This window comes from Protopterus annectens, chromosome 5.part0 (genome assembly GCF_019279795.1).
Source record: "Protopterus annectens isolate FY-2018-M chromosome 5.part0, PAN1.0, whole genome shotgun sequence".
In the NCBI taxonomy this organism is placed as follows: domain Eukaryota; kingdom Metazoa; phylum Chordata; order Ceratodontiformes; family Protopteridae; genus Protopterus; species Protopterus annectens.
The window spans coordinates 1,873,600,521-1,873,618,440 of NC_056735.1; the positions used below are offsets into that span (position 1 = coordinate 1,873,600,521).

The 17,920-nt window shown below is 38.2% G+C and overlaps 1 protein-coding gene across 1 annotated transcript in view; it reads right to left on the reverse strand.

The window, feature by feature from the left end:
• Positions 1 to 17,920, reverse strand: part of VWA8 (von Willebrand factor A domain containing 8) — a 3,458,065-nt gene that overhangs the window by 2,440,965 nt on the left and 999,180 nt on the right. The window contains exon 13 of the mRNA XM_044071701.1: positions 10,860 to 11,020. Coding sequence (XP_043927636.1) covers positions 10,860 to 11,020 — 161 coding nt within the window. The remainder of the gene's footprint in view (positions 1 to 10,859; positions 11,021 to 17,920) is intronic.

A 17,920-nucleotide genomic window follows, 5' to 3' on the forward strand; every position in this document is an offset into this window, starting at 1 on the left:
AAACCTATGAATATACTCTCTTGGTAGAAGAAATGATTCTTCCCAACACCTGACAGCCTAACTCCCAGTGGATCTGATGAGCCCGCTCCTGCAGAAGGATGCATCTCCCCCTTACAAAATATGGAGGATGCCTACAGAGGAGCTCCTAAAACTGCAAAGGACGCCAGTCCCAATGAGGGAATTGGAACTGAGGAGTAGAAGGCTGACTTTTCCAACACTACTAACAGCAGTGAGGGTCTCTTCACCAACAGTGATTCGAAAGGCATTGACCCGACGATATGGAGCTGAGATTCAAACAGATCTGACCAGGGCAAAGAAAAATGAGCTGGACCCTAGGAGCCCGTAAACAAGGAAGAATGGTACCGGTCTCTGTGGCACACAATTTGGGAGGGAAAAAAGTTCCGAGGGGACTGGTGCTGAATGTCGGATCAGTGTGGTAGCCTAAATAGGGAAGAAGTGGACAGATCCAATTTAGCAAGTGGTGCAGTAATAGAGTATTCAGCATCCACTATAGGGCCTATTGGAGGATCTTGGATGTTCTTGTAGATCTTCAGATCACCGAAGATGGTAGGCACCAGTGGATCTTGTACACAAAGAAAACGATACTCTTTTTCATCAATCTGCCCTTGCATAAGCAAATCATACAAAATTGCATAGATTTTACCACACGCTATGTTAACCTCGTTTTTTTGAAACCTGGGCATAAGAATCATCCAACAGGACATCGTACATTTTAGGAAAATATTGAACAACATTATCCATCAACATCAACACTATCCCCATCCCTGCCCGGTTTCATGACCTGGACATTTTGTTTTTTTTTTTTAATTTTAATATTCAGTAGTTCATACTCAGAAATGTTATGTCCAGTACGCATTTTTTGCTGCATTGATCTCTGTCTTAAGTCCATCTCACAAACGTTTTCATACACACTTTACATAGGGTGGTGGGGGGATTAAATGTACTAGATACTCTTAGACCACAATATGTAGTACTGCCACCACCCATCAGAATCTGCAAATTAAGTTTTCTCATGTATAATTTCAAATCAATTAATACACCTGCCATCCGGGCTCTTTTAGAAATGGCAAATGTGAAACCTTTCACAAACAAATTTGCATGCTCTTCATTAACAACAGATGAAGATAAATTATAAATATTAAAGTCACTAGTAGCATTAGAAAGAATACAGCAAGTGTCTGTTCTTACACTGTGCATAAGATGATTTTGTATCTTTAAGACTTCCATGCCTGTTTGTGTTGTGGGCTGTTGTTCTACTGCCCTTTGGAATTGTGGAAAGAGTGGCCATATACTTTCATAAATTCTCCTGTCTGTACTGCTTGTCCTTCTAGTACTCCAACTGTCTTAAAGGTGGGGCTGCTGATTCCAAATGGGGAGAGTCCATGTCAATATTACAGCTTGCTACAGTTTCAGTGTTACCATTCTCTAAATGTGGTCTAATAAGCTGATTAAATCTGTTAATAAACTTATTACCCCATTGTTGTGATTTTGGGAGTGGGGGATAGGCAGCATTACATTAATAATCTATTTTATCCCTTTGAATTTTTTGGGGATTTTTAATCCTGTATGGCAGTAAGCTATCAATATCATAAGAACTTTTTGCATACTGGATTTTAAAAACTTCATAGTCTCTGTGTTTCCCTCTAATAAAACTTGTATCTGTATACTGTGTTTTACTATGAGCTTCGCAAACTCACACCCACATAACAAAAAGTTGCAGCAGTTCTTTATGCTGAGACAAGTTAACCACCAGCCCTGTGGGAAACTTCCATACCCTCAGCCCTTAGGTACAATGTTAGTTCTAACAGAGTCTATTAAATATTCATTTTTAAGCTCTATTTTACGTGCCTTAAGGAGCTTGTATTTGAAAGGGTCCAATTGCTCACTAATGGTTACATCCATAGGCCCAGGTTCTGGTGGTGGAGGAACAAAACAAAACTTTCTCTGCAACCATTCATCCATCTTAGGAGCTATTTGGTTAGCTTCCGTATGTTACCTTCCATCTAATCCCACAACCAAGGGTGAACCAGCAGAATATAATGTTAACAGAATCCTTCTGCTTACCGGATTGGAAAATATGATAAACCTCTCTGTTAGCAGAACCACGGGATGGTTGAAACCAATTATCCTGCTGCATACTATCCACCTTTCCTGATAACTGTTGTACCAACATAGTTAAATTGCTAACAGACCACTGCAGTTCATTTAGGTCTACATCAGAAAACAAAGGTGGTGAACTACTCTGACTGTTTGCCTCCATGAAAGCAAACACACCACTAAAAAAAGAAAACACAAAAAGTGCATAAACCGCAGAAAAAGCAGAAGCAGTGTCTTTGCAGAACACAAAATCAATGCTATGATGGTACTGATGGAAGTTGTTTTGAAAAATAATTTTTTGTTTTTTGAGGGCCAGTATTTTATACAGACAATGGGGGAGGCTATGGGTGCAGCATGTGCCCCCATGTTTGCAAACTATGTCAAGGCAGAATGGGAGGATTTATTTATTTTTAATAGTAGTTTTGTCCAATGTTGGTCTGTGTAAACTAGATACCTGAATGATGTTTTTTGTTATGGAATGATACACAAAAAAAACTCAATTGTTGGTATACATTAATAGTACTGTGCAGTTCTTAAAATTTTCGTATTCTTTTGATTTTAACAAGATTTCATTTTTAGATGTTGAAGATAGGAAAAAGTTGATGTGTAACAGATTTGTTTCTAATATTTATCATAAACCTGCATTTTCTAATTCTTACTTGCATTTTTCTAGTTGGTACCCTAGATGTCAGAATAAAATCAGTGGTGAAGGGCCAGTTGGTGCACTTGGCTAGGATGATTTCTGATTTGGATACATTTCCCATTGAATGTGACAAGTTAATGGCTACGTTTAGTACTAGAGGTTATTCCTCTGATTTCCTAAATTAAGTAAGGGAAGAGGCAGTGACAAAAAGAATGCAATGAATATATTCTACTATTTTGAATCAAGACACTGGGGTTGTTACAGCAATACAATTATGTAGAATGGAGTTCAATAGGATCTCTTTTACTTCTACATATTCTTTGGACAGTAGTGCCATAGTAGAATGCATTAAGAAAAACTGGAATTTATTTCTTTTAGATCCAGTGTTGATCAGAATAATTGGGGAGAAAACCTTTTTTACTTACAGAAGGGACCATTTGTTAAAATGTTTATTGGAAAACAGTAGGAAGAAAAAGGTATTGTCTGATTAACATGGCACTAGTATATGCGCGTTCTGTTCACAATGCACACATATTATTAGTAGGAGTAGCTTCAGCATCCAGGGGCATACTTAATCTATCAATGAACGTTACAATTGTGAAACTAAAAATGTGGTCTATTTGGCTCAGTGCTTGTTTTGCCTATGCATATTATGTGGGTAAAACTTCAAGGAAGTTTAATAAGAATACCAGTGCTTTATATAAACACATTATGCTATTCAACACCCATAAATGTGTTTTTTTTTTAGTGACTGATCAAGTCAAGAAGGATCCCCAGGGTAGAATTGTTGATGTACATTTGAACCTATGTGAATTACAATGGCAGTTGAGGTTAAAAGCAACAACCCAACCTGGGTTGAATGAAACTTACTTTTTAAATCCTGTTTTACAATTACAACATTTTGAAGTTTTGTAAATGATTAAAGTTTTAGGTCACGTGGCTGTTTTTAATCCCTTTTTAACAGTATTTAAGTTATGGCTAGTATGGTTTTGTCAGTTCTGAAGAAGTTCCATATAAACAGTTGGAATGAAAGCGCTTAACTTTTAATAAAAGATTCTTTTTGGTAATTTTATCTGTGCTGTGACAGGTATTGCGTGCATATAGTTTTTTTTACTTGTTTCAGGTTTTTGTTTGAACTAGAAGAGTATGTTGAATCAATGGTTTTCTTGTCTTTGCAACTATCAAATAAATATCCACATATGGGAAAATGCTTATGTTTTCTTTCTCATATGTGCATTTGAGCTAAACATTTGGTAAATACTCTGAGGATGGTGGATAGTCCAAGTGGCAGACATGAAAACCTGGAAACTGTAAGAGAGATGTTAACAGAAAAGAAAATGTTAACATGCATCATTGCATATGTGTTCTAGGTGTTAATTTGTTCTTATGACAACAACACGACTCTGGTATAATAAAAATGAAACTGGTGGTGTGCTATTTGGAATAAGATACACTTTCTGTCTGAAGACCTCGCTGGAATACAAAGATAAACGTTTCCCATATGTATAGTCACAATCTTGAAAGTATCTGCATTTATGAATTTGTTGAAATCTGATAACTTTAGAAATGCTCTTTAGGATTTTGTCTTTTTTGGAACTAGGAATACTCTGAAGTAAAACCTACTCTGATATAAAAGTACCATCCATACTGCTTTCTTTAATAAAAAATAATACATTAACTGTCAGGTTTGTACTTGCAATAGACTGTCAAACAGCTGCAATTATGGCATTTGAAGAAATTATATGTCCTAATCTTGATAATCTTGAGCATCCGCAGTGGTGCAGCGGTAGCGTTGTTGCCTCACAGCAAGAGGTTCTCCCGTTCGTTTCTCTGCTGGAGTGCGGGGAGTGCCTTCTGTGTGGAGTTTGCATGTACTCGGTTGGGTGGGCATTCGAAAGACATGCGTAAATGGGCGTGCCTTTGTTGAAGGTTGAACGTCGAGCTGGCACCTCGGCGTTCGTCACAATCTACTGCCAATCATTAGTGGACCGGAGTTCCGCTGTGGCGACCCTTAAAAGCCAAACGACAGCAACAACATATGTCCTAATCTTGATACAATTAGCAAAACATTTTTTGTCTGTAGTTAACTCCTGTCAAGCAGAGAGATAACTTTGAAACTTGCATTCTAGGAGTAACAGAACAGGATTAAAATGGAGGCAGCCATTTTGAAAGCATCTGGCTATATCTTTCTTTAACTGCTAAGTTACAATCGGTTTGATTTCCTTAGCTTTTGCTGACAACATTGTTGAGGGCTCCTTTTTTTAAATAGTTTCTTATTAGTACTGTAGCTCTTCTGTAACTGAGGAGTAGGAGAGGTGGGTGTATATATATATATATATATATATATATATATATATATATATATATATATATATATATATACATATATATATGTTTCCTTAAATGAAGTACCTACCCTCTCTCCCCAATCAAATTAGCTATCTGGCCAAATAAGCACTTTTCTATGGGGGAATTAAAAAATCTGTCTCTGCTATTCTAAGACTGTTCTTAGTCATGATATGGCATTGGCAGCTTTTAATGTAGCACCTACAACATCAATTGCACATTTGGATGTGAGAATTCAAGCTTTATCTGTGGCACTAACAAATGTCCCTTTTCTGTTTGTAAATTTTTTTTTTTTAACAAGAAACATCTTTATTAAATTATCATGTATGACATAGGCCATGTTACATTTATATAAATGAAAATAAACCATAGCTACACAATCTCAGTTGCAAACATTACACATTCCAAACTGTGCCGACACAACTGTAGCTGTAATCATTATACATCACTTTTAACATATCCAGTCATTGTTGTTAACCATTACCTAAATTCATTCAAATCCTGCCCTCTTTTAAACTTCATTCCTCCTCTACATGTATTGATCCCATTTTTCCTATGTAATTTGCTCCTACCCTTTTCTAAAGATCATAGTTCCAGTCATTTTTATCTCTGTTACTATCTTAGCTAGTTCTAGTAAAGTTGGTTTAGACTTTGATTTCCATTTTCTAGCAATTTATTATTTTTTGGCAGCTATCATAATTAGACTCAGCAAAACCTTACCCTTTTCTTTTTGTAAATGTTAGTGTTAGGAACACACTACATACTCTCCCAAACTGACTTTAAAATGAGGCTTTGTTATGAAACCATGCAATCTAAATAACATCTAAGATTCTATATGTGTACACTTTTCCCCAGTATTTATCTAACAGTCTGGAATAGTTATCAAAATGTACTGATACAAGACAGACAGCTTTCTCACTCTGATGAGATGTAAATAAATAATCAGTAGTATTATCTGATTCATGTGAGTAGTACAAATGTTTGTCTATCCAATCACGAATTATAAATCCTGTGAAACCTCTTAACGGTCAGAGGCTTATGTACCAGGAGAATGACTGCTCTTAAGACACTCTAAAATGTACAAAAAGGTGGAAACACTTGACTAGTTTGAATATCACAGCCTCATCCTCTCTTTCTCTTTATAAGAAGAAAATGGAGTTCTACATGTCAACTAAAAATTCCACCATGAAATCTAAGGCATCTACATATCTCTGGTACAGACTCTGAAGACTTAATCCTGACAGGTTGGAATTTAATCTGCATCACATAAAAATATTCTTCATCATTAAAAGAATCAAGGAAAGGTGTTCTCTTGCGGGTGGGTTTTTATCCACAGACTCGCATTGGTCCAACAAAGTTATCAAATGTGGGTCCCCACTGTTGAAATGGATAAATGGATTTTCAACTACAGTAAAAGAGCAAAATATTTATTTTTCCCAAATCTCTCTGTTATGAAAGAACAAAATTTAAAATTATTGATGATAGTGGATGATAATCTTAAATTTGACCTGTATATACAAAATTGCATAAAAAATTCACCAAAAACTAGGAATGTTTTACACAGACAAAAACATTCTCACCAATGCACCTGAAATTGCACTTGCCACTGCTTACCTCCTCCCTTCACTACATTATGGTGCCCCTGTCCTTTCTAACCTCCAGGCATCACAAAAAGCAAAACTAGAATTATGTTATAAAAAAGTGGCTAAATTTGTAGCCAAGTCCCCTTTCAGAACCCACCACTGTATAGCACTAAAAAGCCTAAATTGATTAGAACTACCCAATCAACTATCATGTACACATCTTCTTACAACCAACAAAATTATTTGGCATCCTGTCTACTTGTCCAGCACTAAATACCATTCTACACAATGTTCCCACTAGGTCTTTAAAATGCAGTGACCAAAACCCCTTTCTCTCTACAAACCTATCAAATCTGCTTAGCATGGTCTGTACTCATATCATGTTGCTAAGGCATAGAACTCCTTACCTGCATCCATCAGGTCAATATCTTCCCTCCAGTTCTTTATAACTATTCTAAAAGACTTCCTAAAATCTGGCCCTGTCCTTGCTCAACCCCAGAAAAAAACAATATCCCTAAATATGAACAAGTACCTATTCATACCTTCCACCTCCTTACCCTCCCCCCTCCGTCACTCACTCCCCTACTTCAATCAATTTCTCTCCCTTGACTCTCTATCTAAATATGTCATAACCCTGTTTTTTCTTCCACTTCATATTGCAATTCTGATTTGTATTACACTAGCTTAAATTTAATTTCTTTAAACTGGCTAAAACTTTACTAACTATTCCATTATTGTCATATAAGAGATCTATTCTTAATCAATGTTTTCGCATAATGCCTAATTTGGTATAATTGAACTGTAAAAGCTTTGTATTACTTTTGAAGACTGCTAAATTACTGTTTTTAAAATGTTTTTATTACAAATTTGCAGCTTTTCTCCTCAGGCCTGCGATAAAAATTGGTACCTACCTAGTCAGAGTTTCTTGGCAATCAAACGTCAATAAATAAATTAATTAAAAAACTTTATAGCAAAGGTTTCCTAATCAATGGATGGTTCAATCAAGACAAAGGCTGAATGAGACACAGCTACAAAGGGCCTTCACTGATTAACCCTGGTGAAGTGTTAGGTTCACCCATTACTGAAATCCATGGACCTGACATGTATCAGATGATATCAACATAGGTAATGACAAATTTGTTGCCAAGTGCTTACCTTTTAGCAGCACTAAAGTCAATCACAGCAAAATCATTTTTTTTGTTAATGACTGCATATTCCTGTTTTGGAAAGTCATTAAACAGCATCCTTCTCAGAAATAACAGTTGAACTAGAGGTTTTATTTTCCAGCTCTTACTGTCTTCTTTGAATATTCACATTTACAGAGTACAAACATTTTATCTTTCTTCTGATTTTTTTATTAACTATAATTCCTTGTTATATGTATTATATGTATTTAAACTTAGGAATTAACAGACAAAACTTTGAAATCATACCTTACAAAAAACTTTTTTTGTTATTTTTATGCTGTTGTTATATTACTTGTTAATCTCAGCTGCTTTGTTACTGCAAATTATTTAGATTAACTATCAATGGATTTGAAACTCTTTACATCACATTTCATCACAGATCCCACAGTAACATATCAGTTTGTCATCAATATTGGAAAGCAAAGGGTTATGGGAAAAATATTTTGTCAATGAAAATATCACACAATGAATAGTAACTTGCCAAATGAATTATTTGGAAATTTCACTCCCAGCACAGAATTTTTTGGTTGATAAGCAAGGCACCCTGTTTCTCAATAATATAACAATGTACATCTCAACTTTCTCTTGGCATTGGACAGTAATGTGAGTTTATAAAATATATAATTTACTACAAAGAACTGAGATATTTTATGAAATGATTTACAACCAAAATATTCCTAAACTGGGTACGTATCACTTCACCTAAAACACATTTCACCTAAACTCAATTCACCTAAACCAAAACACCTAATGTTCATTTCAGCTAAAACTCATTTCACTGACAAGTAGTACAATAAGGCAAATCTAAGGTATATGTCCTTTTCCCCACTGTAGTACGATTCTGGTGATAGTATATATAGTTGGGGGCGTGGGGGCGTAGCCCCCCCACTTATTTTGGTTTTATGTTGTCTGGTTTTGTTTTACATTATTTGGTAAAAGCCAACATGCCCCCCACACCCCCCTTACTATACATACTAACACCAGGATCGCACTACAGTGGGGAAAAGGACATATACCTTTGATTTGCCTTATTGTTATTGTTAAAGAAATCTCAATCCCTCACAGCCACATGCTCCAGGAATCTAAACCTGGTCATCACAATGAACAAAACATGCTGGAGGGATAAGTTCCTGACCCAGAGACTCCCCATACTCTGGAATAGACTGTCCATACATGTCAAGCTGAGCGCCTCTTTGGCCCTCTTCAAAAAGAACCTTGACGATTGGATGGGAGATAGGAAATTCACCCCAGGGATCATGTCAGTCGCCCTGTTAGACAGGGGACCAGGGAAGTAATAGCCAGGGAAATGTTATGGCTAGGCTTGCATAGGCCCTAGGGCCAATAGGCTAGTACCAACCTATGAACCTACTGTGAGTTTTAGGTGAAATTAACTTTAGGTGATATGGTCTTGGTGAAGTGATACGTACCCTCCTAAACTACATCACCCACAGAGAGCATCCATTAGCAGATTTAACAGGTTATGCATGCATGGTTTGGTATTAAAACCTCAGAAACTCTCCAATGCAGTTCCAATCTACAAGGCAGAGAACAATAAAAAATGTTCTGCAACTTGAAAAATGCCTGGTTACATGGCACATCAACTGCCTTATCAACATGATATTAGGATTTTGTATGATATATTCACACATATACTTTAACAAGTCACATGGCTCCAGATATTTAACAAGCCAGATGGCTTAACACTTTAAGTGCATATTACTCATAAATACAGCCAAGGTTGTTTGCCACAAATCTTTTTGTATGCCTACTAATATGATGACTATGGAATGATGTGAAATAACATTCACTCACAATTATACAAATTAATTGCATATCTTATTAACTTTCTTTACTGTTGTGCTACAGTTCTCTGTCAAGTCACTATTAAAACTAGGCCCTGCATGAATGGTACACATATCCTTTCGCCAAACATGACACCAATTAAATACTGTTCTCAGCTTTTAACCACACATTAGCAAGATCTGTGTATCACTTAACACAAATTAAAGAAGACTAAAAGAACAGTGTAAAACTTCAAATGAAGCTTCAAGACTTAATGCCACATAAAGTGTTGAGCTAAACGAACTTGAGGATAACCATAGGGCAAATGCTGCATTTGTCTCTAGCCAGACCTCAGGAAAATGGGCTAGGATAAACATTGGTAACTTTACATTTCACTAACATGCAAAAATAGTTGGCCAAATAGCTTAGCAAATTACCTAAAGATGCGGGACATAGACCTGGGTTAAAATTGAATCAGGCCTCACTTGCATACTGTCCAAGCTTGAATAAACCACTTAACTTGCTTGCACTCCTAAGTAACCTCAAACTGGAACATACGTATCTCAGCTGTCAATTCAAGTTTGGCAATAAATCATAATATGTGGTAAACAATGCCTGCATATAACACTGTACCATCAACACAGTGCATTTCTAATGTCCTCAAAAATCTATGCCTTACCACCAGCTAACTTTTTCAAAACTTAGTTTATCTGCAACTTTTTATGATCTTGAAATACATTTATTACTGTTACCGTATGGACAAACTAAATTGGACACTACTGCATTCTATAGCCTTGCCCCTTGTTTTCAAAATGAAGTCCTACGAGATGTGAGGTGCACAACATTCTTCATGGAACTGCATGTTGCTTTTACAGATCTGTTACTGACAAATCCAATATCACACTCAAGTTAAACTGTCACGTTTCATTCATATGTCTCTAAATCTGATATATCTGTTTCTGAACGTGGCAGATCACAACAGGACATCAGTACGTCTGCTTAAACTATAAAGCTGCACACATCTATATTCACTGATTAGCAAACAGTACAATGGCTGAAATCTAACTGCAATTAAGTATATGTACTCTCTGTCTCTCTTCCACTCTCCCTCTACAAGGGTCAAGCAAAACAAACATATTACTATCTACTGTTTCCCAGTTAACAAACTTAACTACATGAAATTAACAGTGAAACACAGACCTCTGAAGAACAGCTAAGGTTCCAGGGTTAACACGATGAATACCATCCAGGACAACAAGTTTTCCTTCCAGGGAGGCAGTGACCAATGGGGATGGTCTCCACGCTGTATCTCCAGTGGGTAGAGTGTATCTTTGTTGAAGAAGGTCTCGAGCAGTCATATCCTAAAAAGAGTAATCAGTAACCATATTTTAAGCATCTTATGTCTCAGAAAATAACTTTACATTTCATATCAGGCAGTAAATGCAATCTGTCTAAAGAACAAGGATTTCACATTTTTTTCCTAATAGTCTTTTTTTGTTCGACTACCAGTTCGACCATAAATATTTATTAACTATGCTCACCAGTACTGTTTTATAACATGCCACTGACAAAAGGTGGTAACACTGCCACAACCTAATAAGATGGCAGCAGATCTGTGAAGTGTGCAGCAATCTCAAGATGCAGGCACTTGATGCACTCCTCAGCATGGAGAACATCGACGTCTGTGCAGTAACTGAAACCTGGTTCAAGGCTCCTGACAGCACCCCAGCGCTACCAGGCTATACCTCGTATCATGCTTTTCGGCCCCAAAACCCGGGCCGAACCACAAAGGGAGGGGGGGGAGTGTCCATATTCATAAAGGACACCCACACCTCCAGGTTAGTAGCAACACATGAAGCATCAGAGACCATACAGGTGCAACTAACCATAGGCAAAACTGCTATACAACTGGTAGCATGTTACAGACCACCCTCCCAATCTCAAGAACCCCATTCAGCCTTCCTGAAGACATTGGAGGATATGAATGTATCACAAAATACCATCATACTGGGAGACTTCAACTACCCAAACATAGATTGGGTACATTATTCTAGCCCTAATACCCTAGCCCAAAGGTTCCTGGAATTCATAAATTCAAATGCACTGGAACAACTAGTCACCTCTCCCACTAGGGAGATAATATACTAGACATGATCATCACAAACATGGGGACAAAATGCTCCACACGAAGTATACCCCTCACTAGTGAGATCTGACCACAAACTAATCACCCTGGATATACATATCCCACCTCCACCCCAGCACAAAAGACCACAGTGAAAAACTTCTCAAAAGCAGACTTCACTCTTCTTAAGACTGAGATGGTATCCTTTAAGCCCACTGTGTCAGTGGATACCACATCCCACAATGCCGAATCCTTCACAAATGCTTTCTATGGACATCTCCAAGAATGCATGGATCATGCAATCCCAAACAAATCCAAGTCCCTCTCCACCAAATGTAAGCGTCCTGTCTGGTGGACCTCAGCCATAAACGAATTGTATAACAAGAGAAGGAAGCTACTGCACGTCAGAGCGAAATCCCATGAAGGGAAGACATCGCTGATCAACATTAGCAGAAAACTACGTTCTCTCATAAAACATCCAAGGCAAACTTTGAGAGAAAAATCGCTAAGGACACTAAAGATAACCACAAAGCCTTCTTCAGCTATGTTAGAAACCTGGGCGGAAACCCTCAGATATGCTCAGAGTTGGTTCACAACAACAAAAAATACACTGAACCCACAGACATTGCTAACATTCTGGCTGACAGGTTCAGTGCAAATTTCTCCTCCTTCACCCCAAAAGAAGAAATACTTATCCCAGCTGAATGTAATCTCCTGTCATCTCAGATGTCCAAGTGAGAACCGCCCTAAACAAAGCAAAAAACACAGCATCAATGGGACCTGACGGTATCCCGGGGTGCGTGTTACGTGAACTCCAAGAGGAGCTAAACCCACACATAAAAATGCTATTTAACCTTAGCCTTACTTCGGGATATGTACCTGAACACTGGCGTACAGCAACAGTGGTCCCACTCCACAAGGGGGGTGCCTCTACAGACCCTGGAAACTACCGCCCCATAAGCTTAACTAGCCTGGTCTGCAAATCTACGGAAAGAATCATTATGGAACTCATAAACAGAGACATAGGGGACCTACAGACACTTGACCCCACCCAGTTCGGCTTTGTAAAGGGCAGATCCTGCCTTTTAAACCTGGTTGACTTTTTCGAAACAGTCACTAGAGCCATTGATGAGGGCAAAGCAGTCCATACAGCATACCTGGACTTGGCTAAAGCCTTCGACACAATACCCCACTCAGGCATCATAGATAAGCTAAACAGCTTAAAAGTAAACCCTTATGTCACTAGATGGGTTGCAAACTGGCTAAAAGACAGAACCCATAAAGTTAAAATCGCTGGAGCAATGTCAGACTCAAAGCCAGTCACAAGTGGTGTCCCACAGGGATCTGTCCTGGGACCCCTCTTGTTCGGCATTTATTTCTCAGATGTTAAAGCAAACATGGGAGGGCTGTGGCTGACAAAGTTTGCAGATGACTGCAAACTAGGCACCATAGTCGATACACCAGCAGACACACACATCCTACAAAAGGCCTCACTGAAAGGGACAACTGGTGCCGTAGTCACGGCCTTAAACTAAATGCCAAAAAATGTATAGTCATCCCTTTTGGAAAAAACAAAGTACCCACAAATTATCACATAGACAGCAACCCACTGAGTACCGAAAAAGTAATCAGAGACCTAGGGACCCAAGTAGACAGCGACCTCTCATTTGACACCCACGTTGCCAAAGTGGTTAGAAAAACATTCTACCTTGCACACCTCATCATGAAGGGATTCACATCCAGATCCAAGGATGTCATTGTACCCCTATATTCCTCCCTCATCAGACCCATGATTGAGTACAATGCCCCATTTGGTATGTACCTCACCCGGCATTTGCAACAGCTGGAGAGACCACAAAAGTACCTCACCAAAAGGATCAAGGGTCTCCAACATATGTCTTATTCTGCCAGACTAAAGAAACTTCAGCTCTATTCAGTAGCATACCGCCTGCTCAGAGGTGATCTCTGCCTGACGTACAAGGCCATGTCCAATCAGGATCTGATGGACATGTTCCACCTCAAAAAATCCAAATCCATCAGGACCACGAGAGCTAAAGACTTAAACCTCGGCACAAGTATGAATAGGACATGCTGGAGGGATAGATTCATAACCCAGAGGCTTCCCATGCTTTGGAACAGGATCCCAGTTCATATTAGGCAGAGCCCCTCACTGACTCTCTTCAAGAGAAATCTTGATGAGTGGATGGGAGATCGTAAGTTTACCCCAGGGGTCACATCTGTGTCACTGCTAGACAGGGGCACAGTAAACTAATTCTATTATATAAGGGGACCTTCATTGTGTCACTACTAGACAGAGGCACAGTATTCTAGATTTATTCTGTACATTTTTGTACCATTTCATGGGGTGGCAAAAGCCACATCACTATGACTAGGCTTACAAATGCCCCAGGGCAGATAGCCTAGTACTATACTATGAAACTATGAAACTACTCTGAGAGGAATGGCATCAAAAAAATACATCCTTAAATTAACAAAACATTTTAAGTGATTCTCCAAGAATTTGTAATACATGCTGCACCACAGTCCTTTGCCTCTGGTAAATAATTTCTATTTATATATGGACATAAAGTGCTGACAACATTTACCTTAAAAATACCCATAACATTAAGTCAAAGATAAGCTGTGTTTCTATTTTTTTAACAGCAGCAAAACCCCTTCAACTTGCATGTAGTCATATTCTGTATTAAAGTCTATGACAGTGTGCTTGAATTTGTGGATACCCAGCCATTCATCCAGATTACATTTCAATAGTGAATGAGAAGTACCTTGCTTTATGTGGAGCAGAAGTGGTATTCTCTGTGATATACATCTATCCTTCCAATATGTTCTATTTACTTTGCAAAAGAGATTGAGATCTGTTGAGCAGATGTTTATGTCCCCATTGGACATGTGAATACACAGTATGTTTAACAGGATAGGTTCTGTTAAGACTCTGTACATGAGACAGAGAGCCCCTCTCAGTAGCCTGTATGACGCAAGGAAAAGGGACAAGATTTTGAGATGGCCCACATAACTTTTATGATTCAGGCCCTTGATTTTCTTAGTAAGAAAGCTTTATGGATGTTTAAGTTGTTCCAAATGTTTGGATAAGTACATACCAAAGTGGGCATTATATTCAATGATTGGCCTGATGAGTGAAGAACACAATGGAATGATCACATCCCTGGACCCCAATCTTAGTAATAAGCTGTGCAATGCAAAGGACTTTCTTACAATATTTATTTATTTAATTTACTTATTTAACATTTGTTTACTGGGAAAGTCCGACTGGACACAAGTCCTTTTTCAGCGGAGGCCCGGGGAGAAAAGCTCCACAAAAATGACAAACATTCACTAAGCAAGTATTACGTAATACATTCAGATTACATAATACTATTATATCATATCAGTCATAAATAGCAATAGAGAAAATTACTAGACTTAAAGATTGTATCATGTCAGTCATAAACAATAAAGAGAAACATTTCTGCACATCAGTGAAGGCTGTAACATAACAGCTGAGTACACTGAGAATACATTGATTTGTACATATTATCTCTGGGGTGTTGGAAAGAAATGCTAGTGCATTTAAAACAAGAATAGGCTGAGCAACTCTCTGAGTAACAGTAGAGCTGTAGTGAAGGAGGGAGGTGTGGTGTAAACTGCTAAGGGGGAAATGGACAGTTACACAGTTTAGATTTAAGTAAGAGTGACAAGTTCTTTTTAAAGGGAGTTTATCAGTAATTGATCGTATGTCAGTGGAAGGGAGTTCCAATGCCTAGTTGTACTTGCTGAATACAGGGACTGGCCAGCTATGTTATTAATTTTGGAAATTCTTAACAGACATTTATTAGTTGAGTGAAGAGGGCGAGTGCTTCTATAGGGCTGCACTCGAGTCTGTAGAGGAGGGACTTTTTCAGGTTGGTGTATTACATTATGCAGGGTAACAAGCTGGTTATAAGTAAGTAGGTTGGGTAGTTCAAGCCAATTCAAGTGCCTGAGTGCCGAGCAATGGTTTTCTCTACAGTTGAGGTCATTAGCAAATTTCGCTATTTTATTGTGGCAGCTTTCCAATTTTATGAGCTCACCCTTTTTTAGATTAGTAAAGATGGGTGAGGCATATAGAAGAGTGGAGACTAGATGAGTAGTTGCGAGGGTAGCTTCAGTGCTGCTTGTTAGATATTGTTTATGTCTTTATAGACTACCAAGTTTTTTATTTACTTTTTTGATGGTCTGGGCTATGTGTAGGCCAAATTTGACTGAGCAGTCAATAGTGACACCTAAGAGTTTTGAATGGGGTACAGGAGAGATGATGGTGAGATTAGCAGAATATATGGAGAAAAGGAATGCAGAGTTTAGTGGTTTACCTGTGAAAAATAGCATACATTTTGTCTTTTTTTTGATTGAGAATGAGTTACAAATCAGATAACTGCCAAGAAAGCTTCTTGGATTATATTCTGTAATTGTTGGAAAGATGGTGCGGCACATAATAAGGTAGAATCGTCTGCGTACTGGACAAGGGAGGCTTGCCCAGGGGCACTGTATAATTTGATTGTAAAAAGTGTAAACAGAAGTGGGCCAAGTATGGATCCCTGAGGGACACCTATATGTATGGGAAGTAGGGGGGATATATTATTTTGCCACAGTACTGCTTGCTTACATCCTGAAAGATAGTTTTTATACCAGTTTACAGTGGGGTAACTTAGGTTAAACTCTGCTAGAGAGTTTAGAAGTATGACATGCGATACCATGTCAAATGCCTTTGATAGGTCAAGGAAGGTAGAGGACACAATGAGACCACTATTCCTATACTGGTTAATAGTGTTAGTAAAGGATAGCAGAGTGGTGGAGGTGCTGTGATAGGGGCAAAATCCATTTTACTTTTGAGAAGATGGGACATGATTTGCGAATGAATGCATCTTTCAAGTATTTTAGAGAGAGGCGACAGGATGGGTCTAAAGTTGGAAAGCTCAGTTGAGTTTCCTCCTTTATGTAGAGGAATGATGTGCGATATCTTCCAGACTGATGGGATTTGTTGTTCGGTTACAGATCTGTTTATTAGAATACAGACTGGATATGCAATGGCTTCTGCTGCTATTTCTAGGAATTCTGCATGAAGTTTATCGGCTGCGACGGTGGTAGGTTTAAGTTTAAGTTTAAGTAGGTGCTTTTTAATAACATTATCTGGAACTGGATGAAAACGAGAAGGTGCTATTGTTCAGATTACTAGAGGTCTGTTTAGAGTGTCTGGGGGACAGTTGGTGGAATTATTAGAGAGAGCTAGTATAGCTTCTGTAAAGTAGTTGCTGAATAGGGTTTCAATGGGGAACAGGTTGTCTGGGATTGAGGGTAGGAGTACTGATATTGCCAGGTTGAAGGATTTTACTAATTGTGGCCCAGAACATTTTAGGGTTGTTTTGATGTTGAATTTGTGTGTTGTGGTACAACTTTATTTTGTCAAGTTTATTTATTTTTTCTTAGCTAGGTTTCTAAGGTGTTGGTAGGCTAGTTTTGTTTTTGGGGATTTATCTTTTTGCCAAGTGTTCCATGCTTTGTCTCATTGTTTAAGAAGAGATTTTATTTCAATGAATAACCATGTTGCATAGTTTCATTTAGTCCTATGGTCCTACTTGGAGCTAATTCATCTAAGATATTCAGAAAGGTAGAGGTGAAATATTCGGTAGCTATATCTAGTGGGATATGTTTTAGTGGTTCCCAGTTACAGGAGTTAAGAGTGGAATATGAAGGTTTGGGGGGAGAAATGTTTTTTACAACGAATAGTGGTGTATCTAGTATGCTTGTTTATATGAGGCTTTCTTCTAAGAAGAAAGGTAATGAGATGGTCACTTAGGCTGTCTGGGAGACAGCCTGCTGTAGTGAGGAAGTGGGCCTATTTGTGAGTGTCCAATCAAGAATGGATTCTCTTTTTGTGTGTTATCTATCCTTGTAGGTGATTGGATGATTTGAGTGAAGCCGTGAAGGTTGATATGGATAGTTGGGGAACTGCTGCTATAGGAGGCCCATTTGATACTGGGGTTCCCCATTATGATGGTTTCTTGTGGAAAGGTTGTAGAAGCCCAGTGGAGAATATGCTCTAGTGTGGATGTGTTATCCCCAAGGGGAATGTACATGACAA